This window comes from Schistocerca americana, chromosome 8 (assembly GCF_021461395.2).
Source record: "Schistocerca americana isolate TAMUIC-IGC-003095 chromosome 8, iqSchAmer2.1, whole genome shotgun sequence".
Classification (NCBI taxonomy): Eukaryota; Metazoa; Arthropoda; class Insecta; order Orthoptera; family Acrididae; genus Schistocerca; species Schistocerca americana.
Window position 1 is genome coordinate 105,558,234 of NC_060126.1, and position 19,024 is coordinate 105,577,257.

Consider the following 19,024-nt stretch of genomic DNA (forward strand, 5'->3'; position numbering starts at 1 on the left):
TGGAACCTCTCACTAGACCACTTGATCACCCTCAATGTGAGCAGCATCCAGGGTGGCCACAGTAGTGGACCTAGCAGGTGACACATGGGATGTGCATGATGCCCCTTGCATCCCCACAGCCAGGCTTCCACACTTATGCCTGCTGGAAACAGTCTCAAGCTGCATGACCACAGCCAGTATTGACTGGAGCTGTGAACGAAGGATCACCAACTCATCCTGCACCCAAACACAGCAATCACAGACCTTATCTGTACCAGGAAAAGCAGAACTCTGCACTAGACAGTTATTAAAATGCCTATCCATCATCTCCTACCACAGTCCAGTCACAGGTATTTCTTACCCAATAAAAGGCATCGCCACATGTAAAAGCAGCCGTATTATACATCAGCTATCTGTAATCACTGCACAGCACTCTGTGTGGGTGTTACAAGAAACCAATTATCTACTCACACAAGTGGCCACTGCAAAACTTTGGGGAACTGCAAACTTGATTATCCAGTTGTCAAAAATGCTGCACACCACACACAAATGACTTCACCTACTGCTTCACTTTGCAAGCACTTTGGATACCCTCTTCCAGCAGAAGTTTCTCTGAACTACGCAGGTAGAAATTGTCTCTCCAGGATATCCTGCACTCTCGCAATCACCATGGCCTAAATCTCCACTAACCTGTTTCGTACTGCCTGACCTTACCTTTACACATCTCACCCCTTTTGACTTGTTATGCAGCCATTGAGTAATCTGTCAAAAGCCTTGTCTCATTCTACTTCACCATCCCTCTTGTCTTGCACTTCTTTACCTACCCCCTCCCCACTTCCATCGCCTCAGGTAACTGCTTTCAATAATAAATAATCTATAGTCACTCTCGCTAAGGCAGTGGGGCTGTACTGTAGTTTTGGGTGTTGGCGTACATGAATGTGTGTAGTTTTATTAATAAAACTGCAAGAGCTTAACAACTAGTGTGAATACTATTTCCTGTTACATGTCTCTATGCTTCACAAATCAGTCCACTATAGGTGACTACAAATTTATATCAACATCTTCTAGCAAGAAAGAACTTGATCGACCAAAATAGCACAACTGTACAACAGGCACTAAAAGAATATGGCAAGGACCTGTCTTAGAGCCAGCAGTTACTTCTGACTCCTACATTTTAATTATTTCTCTAGGAAAAATACTGCAAACAGTAGCGAATCACAGTCTGAAAGAAGTATCACCTCACTGAACTAGATGTTGTCACGAAGTTAAATACAAATCCTCATAAAGTACATGGATATCACAAACTGTGTTTTTCTTAAAAATAAAAACAAACAAAACACACACACACACACACACACACACACACACACACACACACACACACACACACTGGAATATACCTTTGTATACTGCTGAGTGTTCTTGTACCAGGGCCTGGACCAGGCTGTCTGATAGTTGACACATGACGGGGCTGATGCTGCTGTTGCACTGATAAAACCTGGTTATGCACAATGTGACTTTCCTGAGTTTGCTGTTGCTGGTGAACATGATATGATGGCTGTGAGTTTTGGGGTAAGCCTTCCTGTGGTTGCTGCAGCTGCTCGTGTTGCACGAATTCCTTTTTCTGTACATCCTTCTGCATTTCTTGCTCCAACTCCTGCTTCTGAGATGGCTGTTGTTGGCACTGTGGTTGCAAATTATGATGCTCTTGCTGTTGTTGGTGCTCATGTGTCTTTTGCAACTCTACTCTGAGGCATGACTGCTGGCGCTGTGTTTGTTCTTCTTGTGGTAGCTGCTTTTGAAGATCCATCTGATCACACCATTTGTGTGCCGTTCCTTCTTGCTGGCGCAATAATAGGTGAAGTGTCTGCTGATTTGATTTCTGTTGATCTTGTTGCGACTTCTGCTGTTGTATAAAATGGCTCTGGTGTTGCTGTAACAGCTGCTGCTGTTCTTGGCGCTGTTGGAGTACCTTCTGCAAGATGTGGTTGTGTTGTTCCACCACTCCTAGTCGCTTCTGCTTCTGCTGCTGCAAGTCCTGTTGCTTCTGTTGAATCTGCAAAAGAGAGGTAATGTTTCCGTATTAATATTGACATATCTTACAGCTGTTCAAATGATACTGCAAATTAAATAAATAAAACCTACACTAGCAACATAGAACACAAAGTCACATGATGGTTTATCAGACATTTATCGGCAAATGATGGGCCAATGACACAACTAAAAAATGTGCTTTCAACAGCCTACTGATGGTGTAAGCTCTCACCACCTTTTGGCCTGTGATCTGGTTCACATGGCCAGTTAGTTATTAGCTAACCCACAACATAATACGTGATCTAAAGCACACTGTAGTTTGACATTTTCACACACATTAAACCTTGCTGGAGGAAAAGACCATCTTAAATGCATGACCTCCAAGCCATAAGACCTAGAAGAGATCTAACCATAGACATCTGAATTTGTAGTCTGATGTCTGCACAGTCACCAAACCACTTAAATCTGCACAACAAAAATGTTAACAGTAAATCAACAACACCACAAAAAAGGCTGTGAGAAGATCATTACATGAAATGGTATACCATCTTGTATTAATACTTTGGCTCTAGTACTGCCATCAAGATTTATTATTTATACTGCACATTATAGTCCATGCAATCTGTAATATTTGCTATTTCAAGTGTGGTCTTTACTTCCTTGTATAGTTTGTCACTATATATATTCTTAATTTTTTGTACGCATAGCACATTAAGTCTATCTATTAACACAACTGAGAGAGAATGATTCACTGTTCAATCAGGTAATAAAACGTTCTACACTGTGTGGTATATAAAAAGCACAGGTTGTTCAATTTTTTACTGTGTAACTGTTACACTACATATCACTGTGTACACCACTGCATTTTCAGATGGACATAGGAAAGTTATTAAAGTGGCAACAATAAGCACTTATTCAAAATAACTTCTGTATTTTAGATATTACTGTGATAAATTCAGAACAGATTAAAATTTGAATCACCTTGGATTATAAAACAAGTATGTAATTTTGTTGCAAGAGACCAAAGAATGACACTAGAAGATGCCAGTGGGCTGGATAACAAGAAAACTATAATTTCAATGTAGATAACGTAGCTTTTTTCAGGAAACTTTTTTAATGTGCTTGAGAATGTAGGATAATGCCATTGCTTAGGCTCTCTATGTGGTGGTGCACAAGTTGCAAATATGTTCTTTTCCTCTAAATCATTAAATGAAATTCCAATAATGTACTTAAACTATGGTATTATTATGGTATTTTTTTATTCTCATGTACTACAACTTTTTTTAAAAAACTACGAACACCTCTTGCATAAAATTCAGCATTGCGGTTTTGTTTATGTCAGTTCGACATGATCGTAAATACCTCACATATTTACACTCACTTCTTAGTGCTCGTGTTTTTGTCTCCTTACATTATTCACATGTGTTTTCCCACGCATAGGTGTCTGTTAGGAGAAAAGGGGGGAAGAGAGAAAAAAAGGATTGTGTGTGTGTGTGTGTGTGTGTGTGTGTGTGTGTGTGTGTGTGTGAGAGAGAGAGAGAGAGAGAGAGAGAGAGAGAGAGAGAGAGAGAGAGAGAGAGGGAGAGAGAGAGAGAGAGAGAGAGATGACAAACAGCTGCACAAGTACTAAAAAGTGAGTTTAAACATGAGATCTATTTGTGATCTCATGAAAGTGGCATGTAAACAAAATCACAATTGGTAAAGTGACCACTGATCATGCTCTTAAATGAATTGAAATGTGTGACTTTTCAAGCTTTTCCAACAGGTCTGTTGCACATGCATTTATCAGATTTGCCATTGAATAACACTGTGCAAGTCACACAATATGTCATCAAAACAGCTGTTCAACACCCTGATGCCTAACAGTTGCTTCAACAAAATATTGTGAGACTTGCACAATGTTATCTAGTGGCAAAAATACAATTCAAGGATGGAAGTAGTTTGAAATAATGAAACAATACAGTGGTATACTCTGATATTATTTCTTGTCTGAAAAGGGGGCAGAGATATTGTCACAGACAGTAAAGATCAAACGAGGCCGTACTAACTACAACCTAGCAAATGTCTCTTCAGATCGCACTCTACGGATCAGCAACACTGACGATGTGGGAGTAGACCACCCAACCGATGCATCAGTCCAAACCCTCCGAGTCAACGTAAAAACTGATCAGCCTCAGCAAATTCCCATGCAGAGCAGGAAAAACAATCTACATCAAATTTAAGTCTCCCCAGAGCAAAGGAGCAGTTATGTTATTGACTGAGCGATTGGAGAAATGCAAGTTATTTGACAAGATGCATTGTTATGTTATCAGAATTGTGCGCATGGCTATTATGGTAAGGTGGAAAGACACTAGAGCCCCAATGACAACAGTGAACATGAGCAACGAAGAGATTGTATTCTCATGAGGAACAAAGTTTGCTGAAGTGTCAAACATAAGTAAAAGTGACATCACAGTGATTCCAAATGAGGTATTGGACCTCACAGTCATAAAGATGGATTTTTTGTGGTAGTACTCAAAAACTGCAACAGGGAATCAGAGTTAACAGTAAAGTGAAGAACAAAATTTGGTGGAAGACAGAACATTTGACAGTTTATGAATAAAAGAGTTTTACATTTGTTTTGTTGGAATACGTGGATCTTTTCCGAGAATTTTCAAATTTACCTACCAATCATTTGGTACAGCATCACACACATACCAGAAATGCAGCATAAATCACTCAGAAATGTTATCGAATACTGCACAGCCAATGATAGTTGGTGGAAGAAATGATTAAAGAACACCTGGAAGCCAACAATTATAAAACCAAGAGATCCTGAAGCTCCATAGTGGTCTTCGTCAATAGTTATTGTTGAGAAGAAACCAGTCTCTGGAGCACGACAATTCCGTTTTTCTATCTATTACTGAACTCTGAATGCAATAGCCCACCAGATATTCACCTCTTATCAAACTAAGTGGAAACGCGAGGTTATTTGCGCAGATGTCGAGTTTTTTCGGTTTCTGATTCAACATATGGATATAAACAACTGACAATGCTTACAGGTGATCAAGCAAGAACTTTATTTGTTACTGGTACAGGAATATATAATACCTCTGTATGCCATTTGGATTTTGCAATGCACCGGCTACCCCTCTGGACCTGATGGCTTCCATTTTATGAGGATTCACACCAACACAAGCTATTGTATACTTCAAAGATGTAATAATTTTCAGTGAAGACATGAAGCAGCATATGGAGACACTCCAAAAAAATTCTGAGCAGCTAAGAAGTGCAAAATCTGTCTTTAGCAACAGATAAATATCATTTTGCAGAAAGTCAAGCCGAGATTTAAAACTGAAGCTGTCAAGAATTTTTCTGAACCACAGAATTTAAAGGAACTGTAACATTCCTGGGATTAGCAAATTTCTACAGACGTTTCATAACCAATAATGGAAATGTAGCATGTCTAATGACACAGCTACTGAGAAAAAGGAGTCACATTTAATTGGTCAACAGAATAGAAAAAAGGCAATGGAAGAACTTAAACAAGCTCTAAGCACAGCTCCAATGTTACCATAGCCAGATTTCAATAAGCCCTTCATTCTTTAAACAGATGCTTAAAAATTTACTGTTGGTGCTATATTATTTCAAGAAACTAATGGCACCTATTACCATTTTATTCCAGCCAATTAAACAAAGTGGAACGTAATTATACCATCACGAAAAAGGAGCCTTGTGGTCTGATTTTTGGTACCACACACAACATACGTTTCTTGACAGAAAGAGAATTGATCATGCCACACTGAAAAGATTGTCAAGTTTCAACGACTCAACTTCCTAATTAACAAGAAGGGCATTAAGAGTAAGCAAGTTCCAGCTTAAGGTTATTCACTGACCTGTTAAGCAACATGTGAATGCTGACGCAATGAGTCGAAAGGTTTGTGTTTGCATTACAATTAGTCATGAGGGAGAGTTAAAAATCAGCCCACAAGGAGAAGTCACAACACAAAATATGGAAGAATGGTCACCATTTTATGGACTATCTAGTAAATGAAAGTGCTTGGTTATTCCAGAAGGCATGAGAGAACAAATCATGATGGAAGAACAAAATTCTCTATTATCTGGACGCTGTGGCAAAAAAAACAACAAATATTAAGATAGTAACAATATTATGAGAAGGAAAGTTGCTACTCACCATATACCGCGTATAGCGGAGATTCTGAGTCGCAGATAGGCAGAACAAAAAGATCCTCACAATTAAAGCTTTCGGTCATTCAGGCCTTTGTCAACACTAGACATCCATAAGTGCATGCACGTGCGGGGACGCGCGCAACCGCACGCGCCCACACGCACACATGCGTGCGTGCGCAAACGCAACTCTCGCACACACAACTCATTAAAAGAGCTGAGGTGTATTAGCGGCCAAGTCGTAATGCTGACTTTCTAAGTTGGTTTCACAATGTGTTTCTTATGGAATAATTTGGGAGGGACTAAGGCACCATTACAAGAACTGCCAGAATGATGCTAGTGAATCATTAGAAAGGGTAGAATTGGATGTTGTTGGACCATTTCTAGACTAACGAAGACAATAAATACATTTTGATCGTGTTAGACCGTTTCACCAGATATCTTCTTAATGATACCAATAACTGATCACAGTTTTTTGTAAATGAGTATTCTATAATTTGGGTCACCATTAAGCATAATCAGAAATAAAGGAACAAATTTTATGAAGGAATTGCTTCAAGAGACTTGTAAACTGATGCATGTAATTTAGCAGCACACCCTGAAGATAATGGCTGCATGAAACGAGTCCACAGAACAATCATTAAGATGGTTAGCCACTACACGGTCAGCATGTGTAATAACTGGGACGTTTCTCTGCCATATGTTGTAAGTGTGTACACTGAAACAATGCAAGCATCAGATGGCTTAAGTCCATATGAAATTGTATATATGAGGAGGACAGATTCATCCCTGGACTTTGCCCAGTCAAACACTTTAAATAGCAATGAAGAAGTAAGGGAATAATACACAAGCTAAAGGATGTATGGAAGGGAGTGAAACAGGGGAATCATCAGGCCTTTCTTCACAAAGAAAACAATAAAATTGCCAAGCAGTCATGGCTCAGTGTTGGATAGGAGACTGTCTGCCTGAGCAATACAGTATTCTAGAAGAGACATGTTAAAAAGTTTTGGAAGGGAGCATAATCAATCTTACAAGCCACTCCTCAGCTCCAACTGTCTTTCTGTTCTTCTACAATTCATGTCAATCATGAAAAGCCATTTCTGGATATACTTCCTGTAGCAGTGCAAGATGGCAACAAGTATCTACCAAGGAGCACACAAGCTGTTCCTAAAAACAGGAAAGGAGCATCGCTACAGTGCAGTCCAGATTTCAAGGCCACAGAGTCACCTTACACTGAACACACAATCCTGTGTGATACTATTCTCCTGAATCTGAGGGGTGCTGAGTGAAGTGCCAATTCGACCCGGAAGAGCCAGTGGGATAAAAACCCTCAGATCAAAATCAGAATGGATCCACGAAAGCCTCAGTCATAGAGAGTGAGGAGAATGTGATGGTGCCAAGCTGGGTCGTATGCCTTATGTAGGTCAAAGAAGACCATCACCATGTGTTGGTGTTTAGTAAAAGCCTGTTGGATTGCTGTTTCCAATCGGAGTAAATGGTCTGTTGGAGATCATCCTTCCCAGAAGCCACACTGATATGGGGACAAAAGGCCCCGAGATTCAAGTAACCAACATAACTGGAAGCTAACCATCCTCTGTAGCAGTTTAGAAAGTACATTCATCAGGCTGATCGGGCTGTAGCTGTTGAGAGACATTGGGTTCTTTCTGGGCTCAAGGACGAGGATAACTATACTGTCTCGCCATTGCGAGGGGATGGCACCCATGAGCCAAATGCGGTTGAAGACCATGAGCAAATGTTGGCTCTGGGTAATTTCCAAGTGTTGGATCATTTGGTTGTGGATGGAATCCGGACCTGTGGCCGTGGCATGTGAAGAGGTAAGAGCCTGTAAGAATTCCCATTCACTGATGTGTTCATTATATGGGTCACACTTGTTGGAGGTTGAAACAGAAAGGGGGGGGGGGGGGGTCTGTTCAACTCAGTGTTTCTGCTGCAGAAAGGTAGCAAGTTAGGAAGAGGACACTGATGCTGTCGTAAAGTGTGCCACAAGGCGTTCTGCAAGTACCAATGGGTCAGTACACAGAGCACCTTGAAGGATAAAACCCTTGACAGTTGGATGTCACTGGCTGCCCAGTAGGTTACGGAGCTTGGAGCAGACCTGCAATGAAGAGGCACACGTCTCCAGGAAGGAAACATAGTGCTCCCAGCATTCTTTTTAACTCTGCTTAATAAGGTAGCAAGCCTTAGAATGGAGATGCTTAAAAGCAAAAAGGTTGGTCTCTGAAGGGGGTCATTCAAATCGTTGCAATGCATACTGGCGGTCCTAGATAGCGACTGCTATGTCCTTGGTCCACCACGGTATCGGTTAACAATGATGGAGACTTGTGGACAGGGGGACAGCAGTGCCAGCGGCGTGAAGAAGAGCAGCAGAGATGTCTTGCACAACCACATCAATGCAATCTGAGAGAGACGTGTCAAAGTGCACAGCAGACATATATGAAGGCCAATTGGCTCTGTGGAATGTCCAATATGGGGCCTATCTGTCTGCTGGTGGCAGGGAACAATAGAATCACTGGTCACTGTCATCAAGATGATCGTGGGGTGACCAATGTAGGGAAGCCACGGGAGCAGAGGAGGAGATCGTCAGATAACACAAAAGGTGCTGTGAGCAGCACTGAAGCAGTTAGGGGAAACATCATTGAGGAGACACAAATCAAAGTCTGTAATAAGTTGGTCAATTAGAAGACCCCTACCTGTTGAAGTGGCACTCCCCCCACAAGCAATAGTGTGCACTGAAGTCTCCAAGTAGGAGGAAAGGTTGTGAGAGATGCTGTATTAACGCAGACAGGTCACCATAAAGAAGTGAAGTGATCTACCAGGAGGGAGATAGACATTGCAAATGGAGATTGCTAGGGTCATCTGCACTCTTATCGTTATTGTTTCCAGACTGGTGTGAAGAGGGATCCAGTCACTAATACACTGGTGTGAACCAAAGTGCAGACCCCTCCAGACGCTATCCCGGAGCCAGCACGATAACCATGAAAACTTGGAGAGTGGTCATGAGGGAAATGCGTTTCCTGAAGAGCACGACAGACTAAAGAATAAGAGGAAACGGGTTGATGAATTTCCGGTAGGTGATGGTAATATCCGTTGCAGTTCCACTGGATTATCATGTGTCCAGAGTAGACATATAAAAGCTGAGGGGAGGTCACGTTATCGGGTCAGTGGTTGTCACTGACGAGGATAGGGTGACATGCATAAAAACTGGGTCTGATTCGGGATGATGAGGAGGGGACAAAGCGCCCCAGGAAGCCTCGTCCCTTGACTTGCCCTTCTTCTTCTTCTTCTTCTTCTTCTTCTTCTTGCTCCTCCTCCTCCTCCTCCTCCTCCTCCTCCCCATCAGAGGGAGGGAGGAAGCATTATCAGTAAGGCAACAGGCAGCAACGATGTCAGGAACAGACAGGGAGCAAACGGCTTTAGGGTCCTAGGGGCGTGGTACCTTGTCTGACTGAGATTGCAAGCTTCCTATCCTGGGAACGCTGGGGAGGGGTTCCAGGAGGGAGCCCCATCCCTAGCAGTAACCAGAGCAGAGGATGTCTTCCCTGACCGAGGAGGAGGAGGAGGAGGAGGAGGAGGAGCTGGAGCAGCTTCTAGAGGGGAGGGGATGGGAGACACCAAACGTGACAAAAGGGAAGAGGGGCAAGATGGTGGTAAGGAGGAGGGGAAGACTTAACGGAAGCAAAGGTAGATAAGAGATTCACAGGGTGAACTCCGTCAAACTTCTTGCATGCCTCAGAGAAGCCAAGATAGTCAAGGATCTTTATTTCCTTAATTCTTTTTCCCTTCATGTGCACTGGACATTCCGGTGAGCAGGGAGATTGGAGACCAGAAGCAGTTTACACAGTTAGGTGGTGGGTTGCAAGGGCTTCCCACATGAAGAGGGCAGCTACAGCCTGCACAGATGGGAATGGCATTGCACTGCGAGGACATGTGGATGAAACTGAGGCAGCAGAAGCAACGCATGTGAGGTGGAATGTATGGTTTCACATTGCATCTACAGACCAATAACTTGACCTTCTTGGGCAGGGTATCCACATCAAATGCCAGGATGAAAGTGCCAGGGTCTACACCAGATGAAATGAATGCCATGTCATTCCAGATTATCCCTACATTAATCACCAAGACTGGAGGAGAAGGTCCCAATTGAAAATTACATCCTGTGTCATATTGAGTGCCTTGTGAGAAACGATAGTCACGGAAATGTCTCCCAAATGGTGACAGGCACAGAGGAAGGCCAGCTGACTGGCAGAAATTGTCTTTATAAGGAGAGAGCCAGATATCTTGCTTAACAATTCAACTTCACCGAACTTTTCTTCAATATGTTCCACAAAGAAAAGGAGCATGGTGGCAGCAAACGTCTGCCCATCAGTCCTGATACCGACCAGGAATCGTGGGAAGAGCTTCGCCCCAAGCCAGTGGGCCTGTCCCTCCTCCCAGGGAGTCATCAAGGAGGTTAAGGCCGGGAAGGCAGAACCATTTCTAGGAAGACACGCAGCCACAGAAGAGCAGCCAAAGAGTTTAACACTTCTCATGTGCCAAATATCTGCCCTGGTACGACACACACAGAATAGGGGCTCACCTCGTGGGTGCCACCAGCCACAGCAATGACAGCCTGGCAGGACAGTTGCTGTTGGGAGTTCCAATGCCATAAAAAGGTGGGCAAACATTCCTAGGCTTGCACAAGGTGTTCACATCACAGGTACCAGCAGTGTGATCCCTGTAGTGAGGGGCTCAACCAGATCAGTACATAACAGCCCCACCATAAAGGCTGGCTACCGAGCTGTGGTCTAGCAGGGAAGAGAAAGGGCTATGGCAGGGAGGGATGGGAAGGGGGGGGGGGAGAGAGGGAGAGGAGGAGGGGAGGAGAGGAGAGGAACTTACACCAATGACACTATGGAGGGAGTTCTTATCCATCTGACTCATTCTACAGGTTTCAAATTTAGAGTGGGGGGTCAAACCCCCGAGGGAGACCACAGAAAGAAGGCGCAAACATGCCTGGTTTGATTTTTGAGGTATTGTCCTTCATTCTGTATTTGATACTTTAACCAGCTGAGATATACTGGATGTTAAAGACAAAATATTAACTCTTTAACAACAGGCAGATTCAAATAACTCCACCAATAAAATGATTGTGTTATGGAATATGGGAAGAACCTTTACTGACCACACAGCTTTTATTGAACAGATTGTAAAGCATTTCAAGATAATTTGTGGCGAAAGGAATGCAGCTATCCATGAGGTGTTCACAATATTGCATGCTATGCGCACCCAATTACAAGGTAACATTCCCAAGTGTCAATAAATGATGCTGATTAAACATGGTGGGTGTGCAAAGGGGACAAAATAATACAATATGTATTTTTATTGTTTGTGCCCAATTTCACTTTCGAGAAGTAAAACACACCAAGACAGGTAATTTGGCGTATTACATTTTGGCGAATATCTTTGAAACAATGATATATAAAAATGTTTCACATAAAAGTTGAAATTTATCTAACATTCTTGAAAGCTGTATAATCATATTGTGTACTAATTTGAAATTTTGCAAAGTACTCATCATCATTACTTAATGTTGAAAAATTAAAACTTTTGTTACAACATAAAGCTTTCAAGCTACCCCATTTATAACACAGCTGGTTTCTGAAATACTCTTTTTGGAAAATTAGCTGTACACAATGTGCTACCAAAGTATTTTCAACATACCTATTTAAAATATCTAAACATTCATTATTAGTCAAGTTATTTATTTTACTTATATTCATTAATAATTAACTCATTATTATGAAACAGAATCATTGCAGAAATGATAATCTGTAAATAAATGCTTATAACATAACATTTTCTTACACTGCGGACGTAAAAATGAACGAAATTCCTTCACATAATATATGTGACAGAGAGCGCAATATAAAACAAAATTCAGAAGGCTTTCAAATTGTCGCAGATGATCCTGCAAATATTCTGATTTGTGTCTGGCATATTTCAGTAGACTGATCAATCATGACAAAAAGAATTAAATGTGTACTACTGAGTGCAGCTTCTTTATATTCTCTCTCAAGTGGAGACTGACATCAAAATCATTCAACAGAAGTAGATCTGAAAATCTTCTCACAAGGATCTTGTAACATTGAAAGCGCTACAGGTATCATGACTGTACCTGCACTGTCGAGTCCTTTGTATCACCAGATGAACAAGTTTCTTGACCTCAGGTGTGGTGGTCAACATGGTTTTTTCATAGTGACCACTCGCCTTGTCATAGTTCTAAAAAGAACTAATGGTGAGTTTGCATCGAGAACTCGAGAATGCCCATCTGAAGTCCTAAATGCCCTTGTGACAGCATCGCACTCTGATAAACATCTGATCAGGTCAAAATATATTTCAAAGATGTTTTCTTTTGCAGTGAGGGAGAATAAACTTTATTAACGTTAGATTCTTAGGGCAGTCAACTAACCTTAGATTCTTAAGCAGTCAGTGTGAAAGAACCACATAGAGCATCATGTCCGAGGACAAGAAACTTGTTCATCTGGTGAACCCTAAGTGCTCTATGGCACAGGTACATCTACGTCTACCTCTGCATCTACACTCTGCAAATCACTGTGAGGTGCATGGCAGAAGATGTATCCCATTGTACCAGTTCTTGGGGTTCCTTTGTTTTCCATTCAACATACGGAGTGCGGGAAGACAGACTGACGACTTCTATGCATGTAGTAATTATTTTAATCTTATCCTCACAATCCCTATGTGAACAATGTGTAGGGGGTTGTAGTATATTCCTAGAGTAATCATTTAAGGCTGGTTCTTGAAACTTTGTTAACAGATTTTCTTGGGATGGTTTATATCTATCTTCAAGGGTCTTCCAGTTCAGTTCCTTCAATATCTCTGTGATACTCTCCTATGGATTAAAGTACCCTGTGACCATTCATCCTGCCCTTCTATGTACATATTCAATATCCCCCGTTAGTTCTATCTAGTATGGTTCCCATACACTTGACCAGAATTCTAGAAAAGGTCACACGAGTGATTTGTAAGCAATCTCTTTTATAGACCAATTGCATTTCCCCACTATTCTGCCAAAAAATTGAAGTTTACCACCTGCTTTACCCATGACTGAACCTATGTGATCATTCCATTTAATATTCCTACTAAGTGTTACACCCATGTATTTGTACGAGTTGGTCAATTCCAAGAGATACTCACTGATGTTACAGTCATATGATACTATATTTCTCAGTTTTGTGAGACGCAAAATTTTACATTTCTGAACATTTAGAGCAAGTTGCCAATCTCTGCAGCGCATTGAAATCTTATCAAGCCCTGACAGAATATTTATGCAGCTTCTTTTGGATAGTACTTCATTACAGATAACTGCATCATCTGCAAAAAGCCTGATTTTACTATTAACACTGTCTGCAACAGCAAGTGTCCAAACATACTTCGCTGTGTTACATCCGAAGTTACTTCTACATCTGATGATAACTTTCCATCCAAGATAAAATGCTGTGTCCTCCCTCCCAAAAGATTAAATCCAATCATAAATTTCACTTGATACCCCATATGACTGTACTTTTGACAATAAGTGTAGGTGCGGTACTGTGTCAAATGCTTTTTGTAAATAAAGAAACACTGCATCTACCTGACTGCCTTGATCCAATGGTTTCAGTGTGTCATGTGAGAAAAGTGTGAGCTGGGTTTCATATGATTGAGGTTTCCGAAATCTATGCTGGTTGGCATTGAAGATGTCATTCTGTTCAAGATACCTCATTATGTTTGAGCTCAGAATATGTTCTAAGATTCTACAATAAATCAATGTCAAGGATACTGGATGGTTGTTTTGTGGGTCACTTTACAACTCTTTTTGTACACGAGTGTGACTTGTGACTTTTTCGAGAACTGGGCACAGATTCTTCTTCGAGGGATCTACGATAGATTATAGTTAGATGGGGGGCTAACTCAGCTGCAAATTCACTATAGAATCTGAGGAGGATTCCATTGGAGCATGGAGCTTTGTTCAATTTCAATGATTTCTGCTGTTTCTCAACATCGCTGACACTAATACTTATTTCATTCATCTTTTCAGTGGTACAAGGATTAAACTGGGGCAATTCTCCTGGGTTTTCCTTTGTAAAGAGACATTTGAAAAAGGAGTTAAGTATTTCAGCATTTGCTTTCCTACCCTCAATTTCAGTTCCTGTCTCATTCACTAGGGACTGGACACTAACTCCTTCTATCGCACAACAGACTCATCTCCTGATGTAACCGAAAACTTTGGAGAAAACCTCAGTACACTTGTATGTAAGTTCCCCAGTCATACTGTAATCATTGGTGGAGACTTTAATAATTCAACAATTAATTGGGAAAATAACAGTTTGTTAGTGCTGGGTGTGATAAGACACCTTTTGAAACATGACTAAATGTCTTCTCTGAAAACTACCTACAACAGATAGTTCGGAAACCCACTCATGATGGAAATACATTCGACGTAATGGCAACAAATGCACCAGACATCTTTGGGGATGTCCCCATCCAAACTCATATCAGTGAGCATGACACACCTGTGACAACAAAGATTACCAAAGCGCAAATGGCAAATACGACAAGCAGAAAGATACACGTGTTCAGTAAACTATATAAAAAAATTAGTAGTTTCATATCTCAATGGGGAACTTAAAACTTCCAGCACAGGTCAGGAGCATGTACAGGAACTCTGACTCATGTTTAAAAGAGTAGTTGACCATGCACTGGATAGATATGTACCCCGTAGAATAGTTCACAATGGGAGGAAACACCCATGGTATACACTCACTGTAAAGAAACTTCTAAAGAAACAGAGATTATTGCATAATAGCTGTGCAACAATGTGTAGGGTGGTAGACACTGAATGAAATACATTTGACTCTCGCGAGAGCAATACATGATACCTTCAGTGACTACCATAGCAGAATGTTGCCATGTGACATTTCACGAAATTCAAAGAAATTCTGGTTGAGTAGCAATCTTTGATGTGTAGAGCACACCTGATCCTTGTAGAGAGACCCCACAGTTCTCAACCTTATGACAAGTCCAGGAAGCTGCAACCTAGTTTGTCACAGAACCTTCGATGTCTCTGGTTCAGTCCTTCCACTCAACTCAGAACGAAAGGGCCACCATTAGTGCTGGTGACAATGCTGTAAACTGTGAACTTCATTGAAACTCCAAGTGCAAGGCTGGTCTTCTCACCCCTTTCTGCCAGTCACTGCATGACCCAAGAATGACCTTGGAGCCCAGATAACAGGCATCATTTGTTCCAACGTGCGCCACAATCTGCAGTTGGTTGCACTCTGTTCCCTCAATCGCTCCCACAATAGTCTTTTCAACATGTTGAATGATGTTGTCCGGCATACACACTGAGAACACCTGGTGTTCTTTCCTGTCCCCTGCTACCATTTCCCTAAGGGGTACCATCATTTGCCGTACAGTTGAACTGCCGATGATTAATAGACACCCTACTCTTTTGCGTTTGGTTCCTCCTGAGATTGGGAAAAACACGTTTTCCCAAAAACAGGTGAAGTGAGTACCATTGCCTCAGTTTCAGTGAAAGACAGTACCTCAGATTTGGTTAGGGGGACCGGTGCAGCACCCCAAGTCCTCCCTGGTCCCCATCCACCCTGTAAAGGATGTGTAGATCTACCACTGAGACGCCACTCGAAGTCAAGTGGATGGGTAATGACAGATCATGTACTTTCTGCAGAGGAGACATGATATATAGCAGAGGATAGTACTTGAGGTACCTCTCATACATGTAACAAAGGTACATGACTTTCAAGAACTCTACCAACACTCCAAACTGCAGCAGCTGCCAATCTTTTGACAGTAGTCAAGGCAATTTCCAGCTGCTTATGAATATCAACCAACTCAGCACGTGTTTGAGAACAGCATTCACAGAGGGGGCTGCATTATGGCTGGAGCAACGTTTAACAAGACAGTGAACAAATAACTTTAAGTTAAACCTGCTGATTGTCTTTTAGCCCGTTGAGCTAAAAAGTTGCTAATTCCTTGTAAGAATTCAAGCAGATACACAAAATGAAATTTCTATTAAGGCAACACAAAAATTTGTGGTAAAAATTACTTGTTTCTTACACCGTTTTGATGTTAATTAAAATTGTTAGCAAATTCAAAAATTGAGTTAATTTATGATAAATGCAAATAATATGTAGTGCTACTCCTCTTTAAGAGAAAACTGATGTAATACAATTTGCTAGTTAGAAAAATCTGCTCCTGTAACTAAATCATGAATATACAATCAAATTCAGAGGTGATGTATACTTTGGCAGAACTGTGAACCACAAATGCTGATTTGCAACGAATTACAGGTACAGTCGTGAGATGTACGTGGCTTTCAATGTTGGTAGAACTATGTGAGAGTTTTTCAGATTTAGTACTATTGAATGATTTTGATGTCAATCTCCACTTGAGAAACAATATAACAAGGCCACAGTCACAAGTAAAGCCAAGGCTTACCAATATACTGAAATATGCTTGATACAAATCAGGATATTTAGAGGATTACCCACATCAATACAAAATCCTGTTGTGCTCTTTGTCATGTATATTATGTAAAGAAATTTCATTCATTTTATCTGCATGGTGTAATAAAATATTATGTTTGAAGCATTTATTTACAGATCATCATTATTGTAATGATTTTGTAAAATAATGATGAGCTATTTATTATTTTCAATTAACAAAATTCACATACGGTGAAACAGTAAACTAAAAAACAAAACAAAAATAACGTAAAATAATAATTTAAAACATCAAATATAAATAATATAAAGAACTAGACTAATAATGAATGTTTAGGTACTGTAACTCAGTACGTTGAAAATAATCTGACAGCACACTGTGTACAGCTTATTTTCCAAAAACGGTATATAAAAAACTAGCTTTATTTCACATGTATGTATATATGTTGTAACAAAAGTTTCAATTTTTCTACATTAACTAACGGTGGTGCAGTATTCTGCAAAACTTTTACAAAATTTGATTATACAGTTTTCAAGAATGTTAATTACATTTCAACTTTTATATGTAAATATTTTTATATATTTTTCAAAAATATTCCCTCCAAACCTAACATGCCAAATTACTTTTCAGGTTGTGTTTTGCCCCTTAAAGAGAGAGAGAGAGAGAGAGAGAGAGAGAGAGAGAGAGAGAGAGAGAGACCTTTAATGTGGTAAAACGCCCACCAAGTTTAATCAAGATCGTTTATTGACACTTTGGAGTGTTCCAATGTTAGGTTTAAACATCCTGTTGTTAAGAGTCATGGACAGTATGTCAAACACTAGAACTGATGCTCTTCATACAGGAACAGCCATATAAAGTAGTTCAAATCATTGCTTGAGCAATGTGCTACAGCATCCAGACTAGTTGTTGTGGATCCTACTATTAATTAATGTAAGCAACATCATCTATAATTTACACTGTTGAGTCTTATAATTTAAATACTTTCTGCAAGTTGGCTGCCACACACACTAATGACTGAAAATTAGTTACATGTTATTGTTTCTATACCATTGCTAGGCCAAAGAAAATTTTGAATTGTATGAGATTTATTCTTACCCTGTGATGCGAGAACAGGACAGCATTCATATCATAGATCAACTAAAGTATTTTTTTACTGGTCAAAAATGGATCAAAGATATTCTGTATCTATGAATTACCATGATCCACCTGTATGTAAACATAGTCATAAGTTAATTTGCCAAGAATCGGCAGCATTCTTCGATAGTAGAATTTACAGTTGTGAGAAAGAACTGTTTTATGAATAAGATACAACTGTCCTAGGAATTTAATGCTTCTTTATCAGCCATTTCTTAAACAATGTCCTGAAGGTATGTACATTTGACATAACGGTGAACTTAAATATCGATTCATCTTGATGTCACATTTACATGTAAAAATTTTGGTACACCTGAGATGATAGTGGATTAACATTAAAAGATACCCAATGAAATTTATCATGTGTGTTCGATTTGACTTCTGTATTGCAAACTACTTGTCAAGCAGCTGAAAAGCTTTCACTAATGTGAGTGTTACCAGTTTATTATAATGAATCATACATACTCTCATATGCAAATCATTCTCTGTCCAGTTTTCCCTAGCATAACGATCTGATTATGGATATCCAGGAAATGCATGGCTACTAACAATGAGTTAAATTTAATTCAAAGAGCAAAAAGGAATTAAGTCTTTCAAATTTTCCAGTAATATTAATCAATACTTAATCATCAGTGTTGTGTTCTTATTACTTTTATTTATCTGTCTTGTGCATACAGTGCATGTCATGTACCACGCTCTCATAAAAGCCCATTCACCAATGTCAACCATTACTATGCCTACAAATGAAGTAAAGGATACAATGCCCCCTGACACTGGGACTGGTGAAATATATTCATGATGCCCAGGTGGTCATCAAGAGCAACACTTGGTATCTGGTCTTCTCTTAGGGCAGTCATACAAGGGCTAAAGGCTTGCATGCAGCAGTTGTGTGTACACGTGTATGAACTGCCACTATCTTGAAATTAACTACCTGTCTCAGTACTAGCAGATGCCTGCTGCAGAGTGTCTTCACAGTGATTCACTCTGCCTGCATGAGGTAAAGCTGTTGTAACTAGTGTGGCTGAAGTTGGAGTAATTCTCTTCTTGGCTCACAATGGACTCTCGATGATTCCATAATTATCTTGGACCAGGCTGACAGACACAGTGATGACTCTTCGACATAGCATGTGCATTACTATAGACTGTTTTTGGGGAATAAATTGGTGAAGATTACTTACTCAGTGTTCGC

The 19,024-nt window shown here is 40.4% G+C and overlaps 1 protein-coding gene across 5 annotated transcripts in view; it reads right to left on the reverse strand.

Moving 5' to 3' along the window:
- Nucleotides 1-19,024, reverse strand: part of LOC124625799 (histone-lysine N-methyltransferase 2D-like) — a 319,652-nt gene that overhangs the window by 238,237 nt on the left and 62,391 nt on the right. For all 5 annotated transcript variants that reach the window (XM_047149255.1, XM_047149258.1, XM_047149257.1 and 2 more), the window contains exon 4: nt 1,380-2,035. In XM_047149255.1, the coding sequence (XP_047005211.1) occupies nt 1,380-2,035 (656 nt within the window). The remainder of the gene's footprint in view (nt 1-1,379; nt 2,036-19,024) is intronic.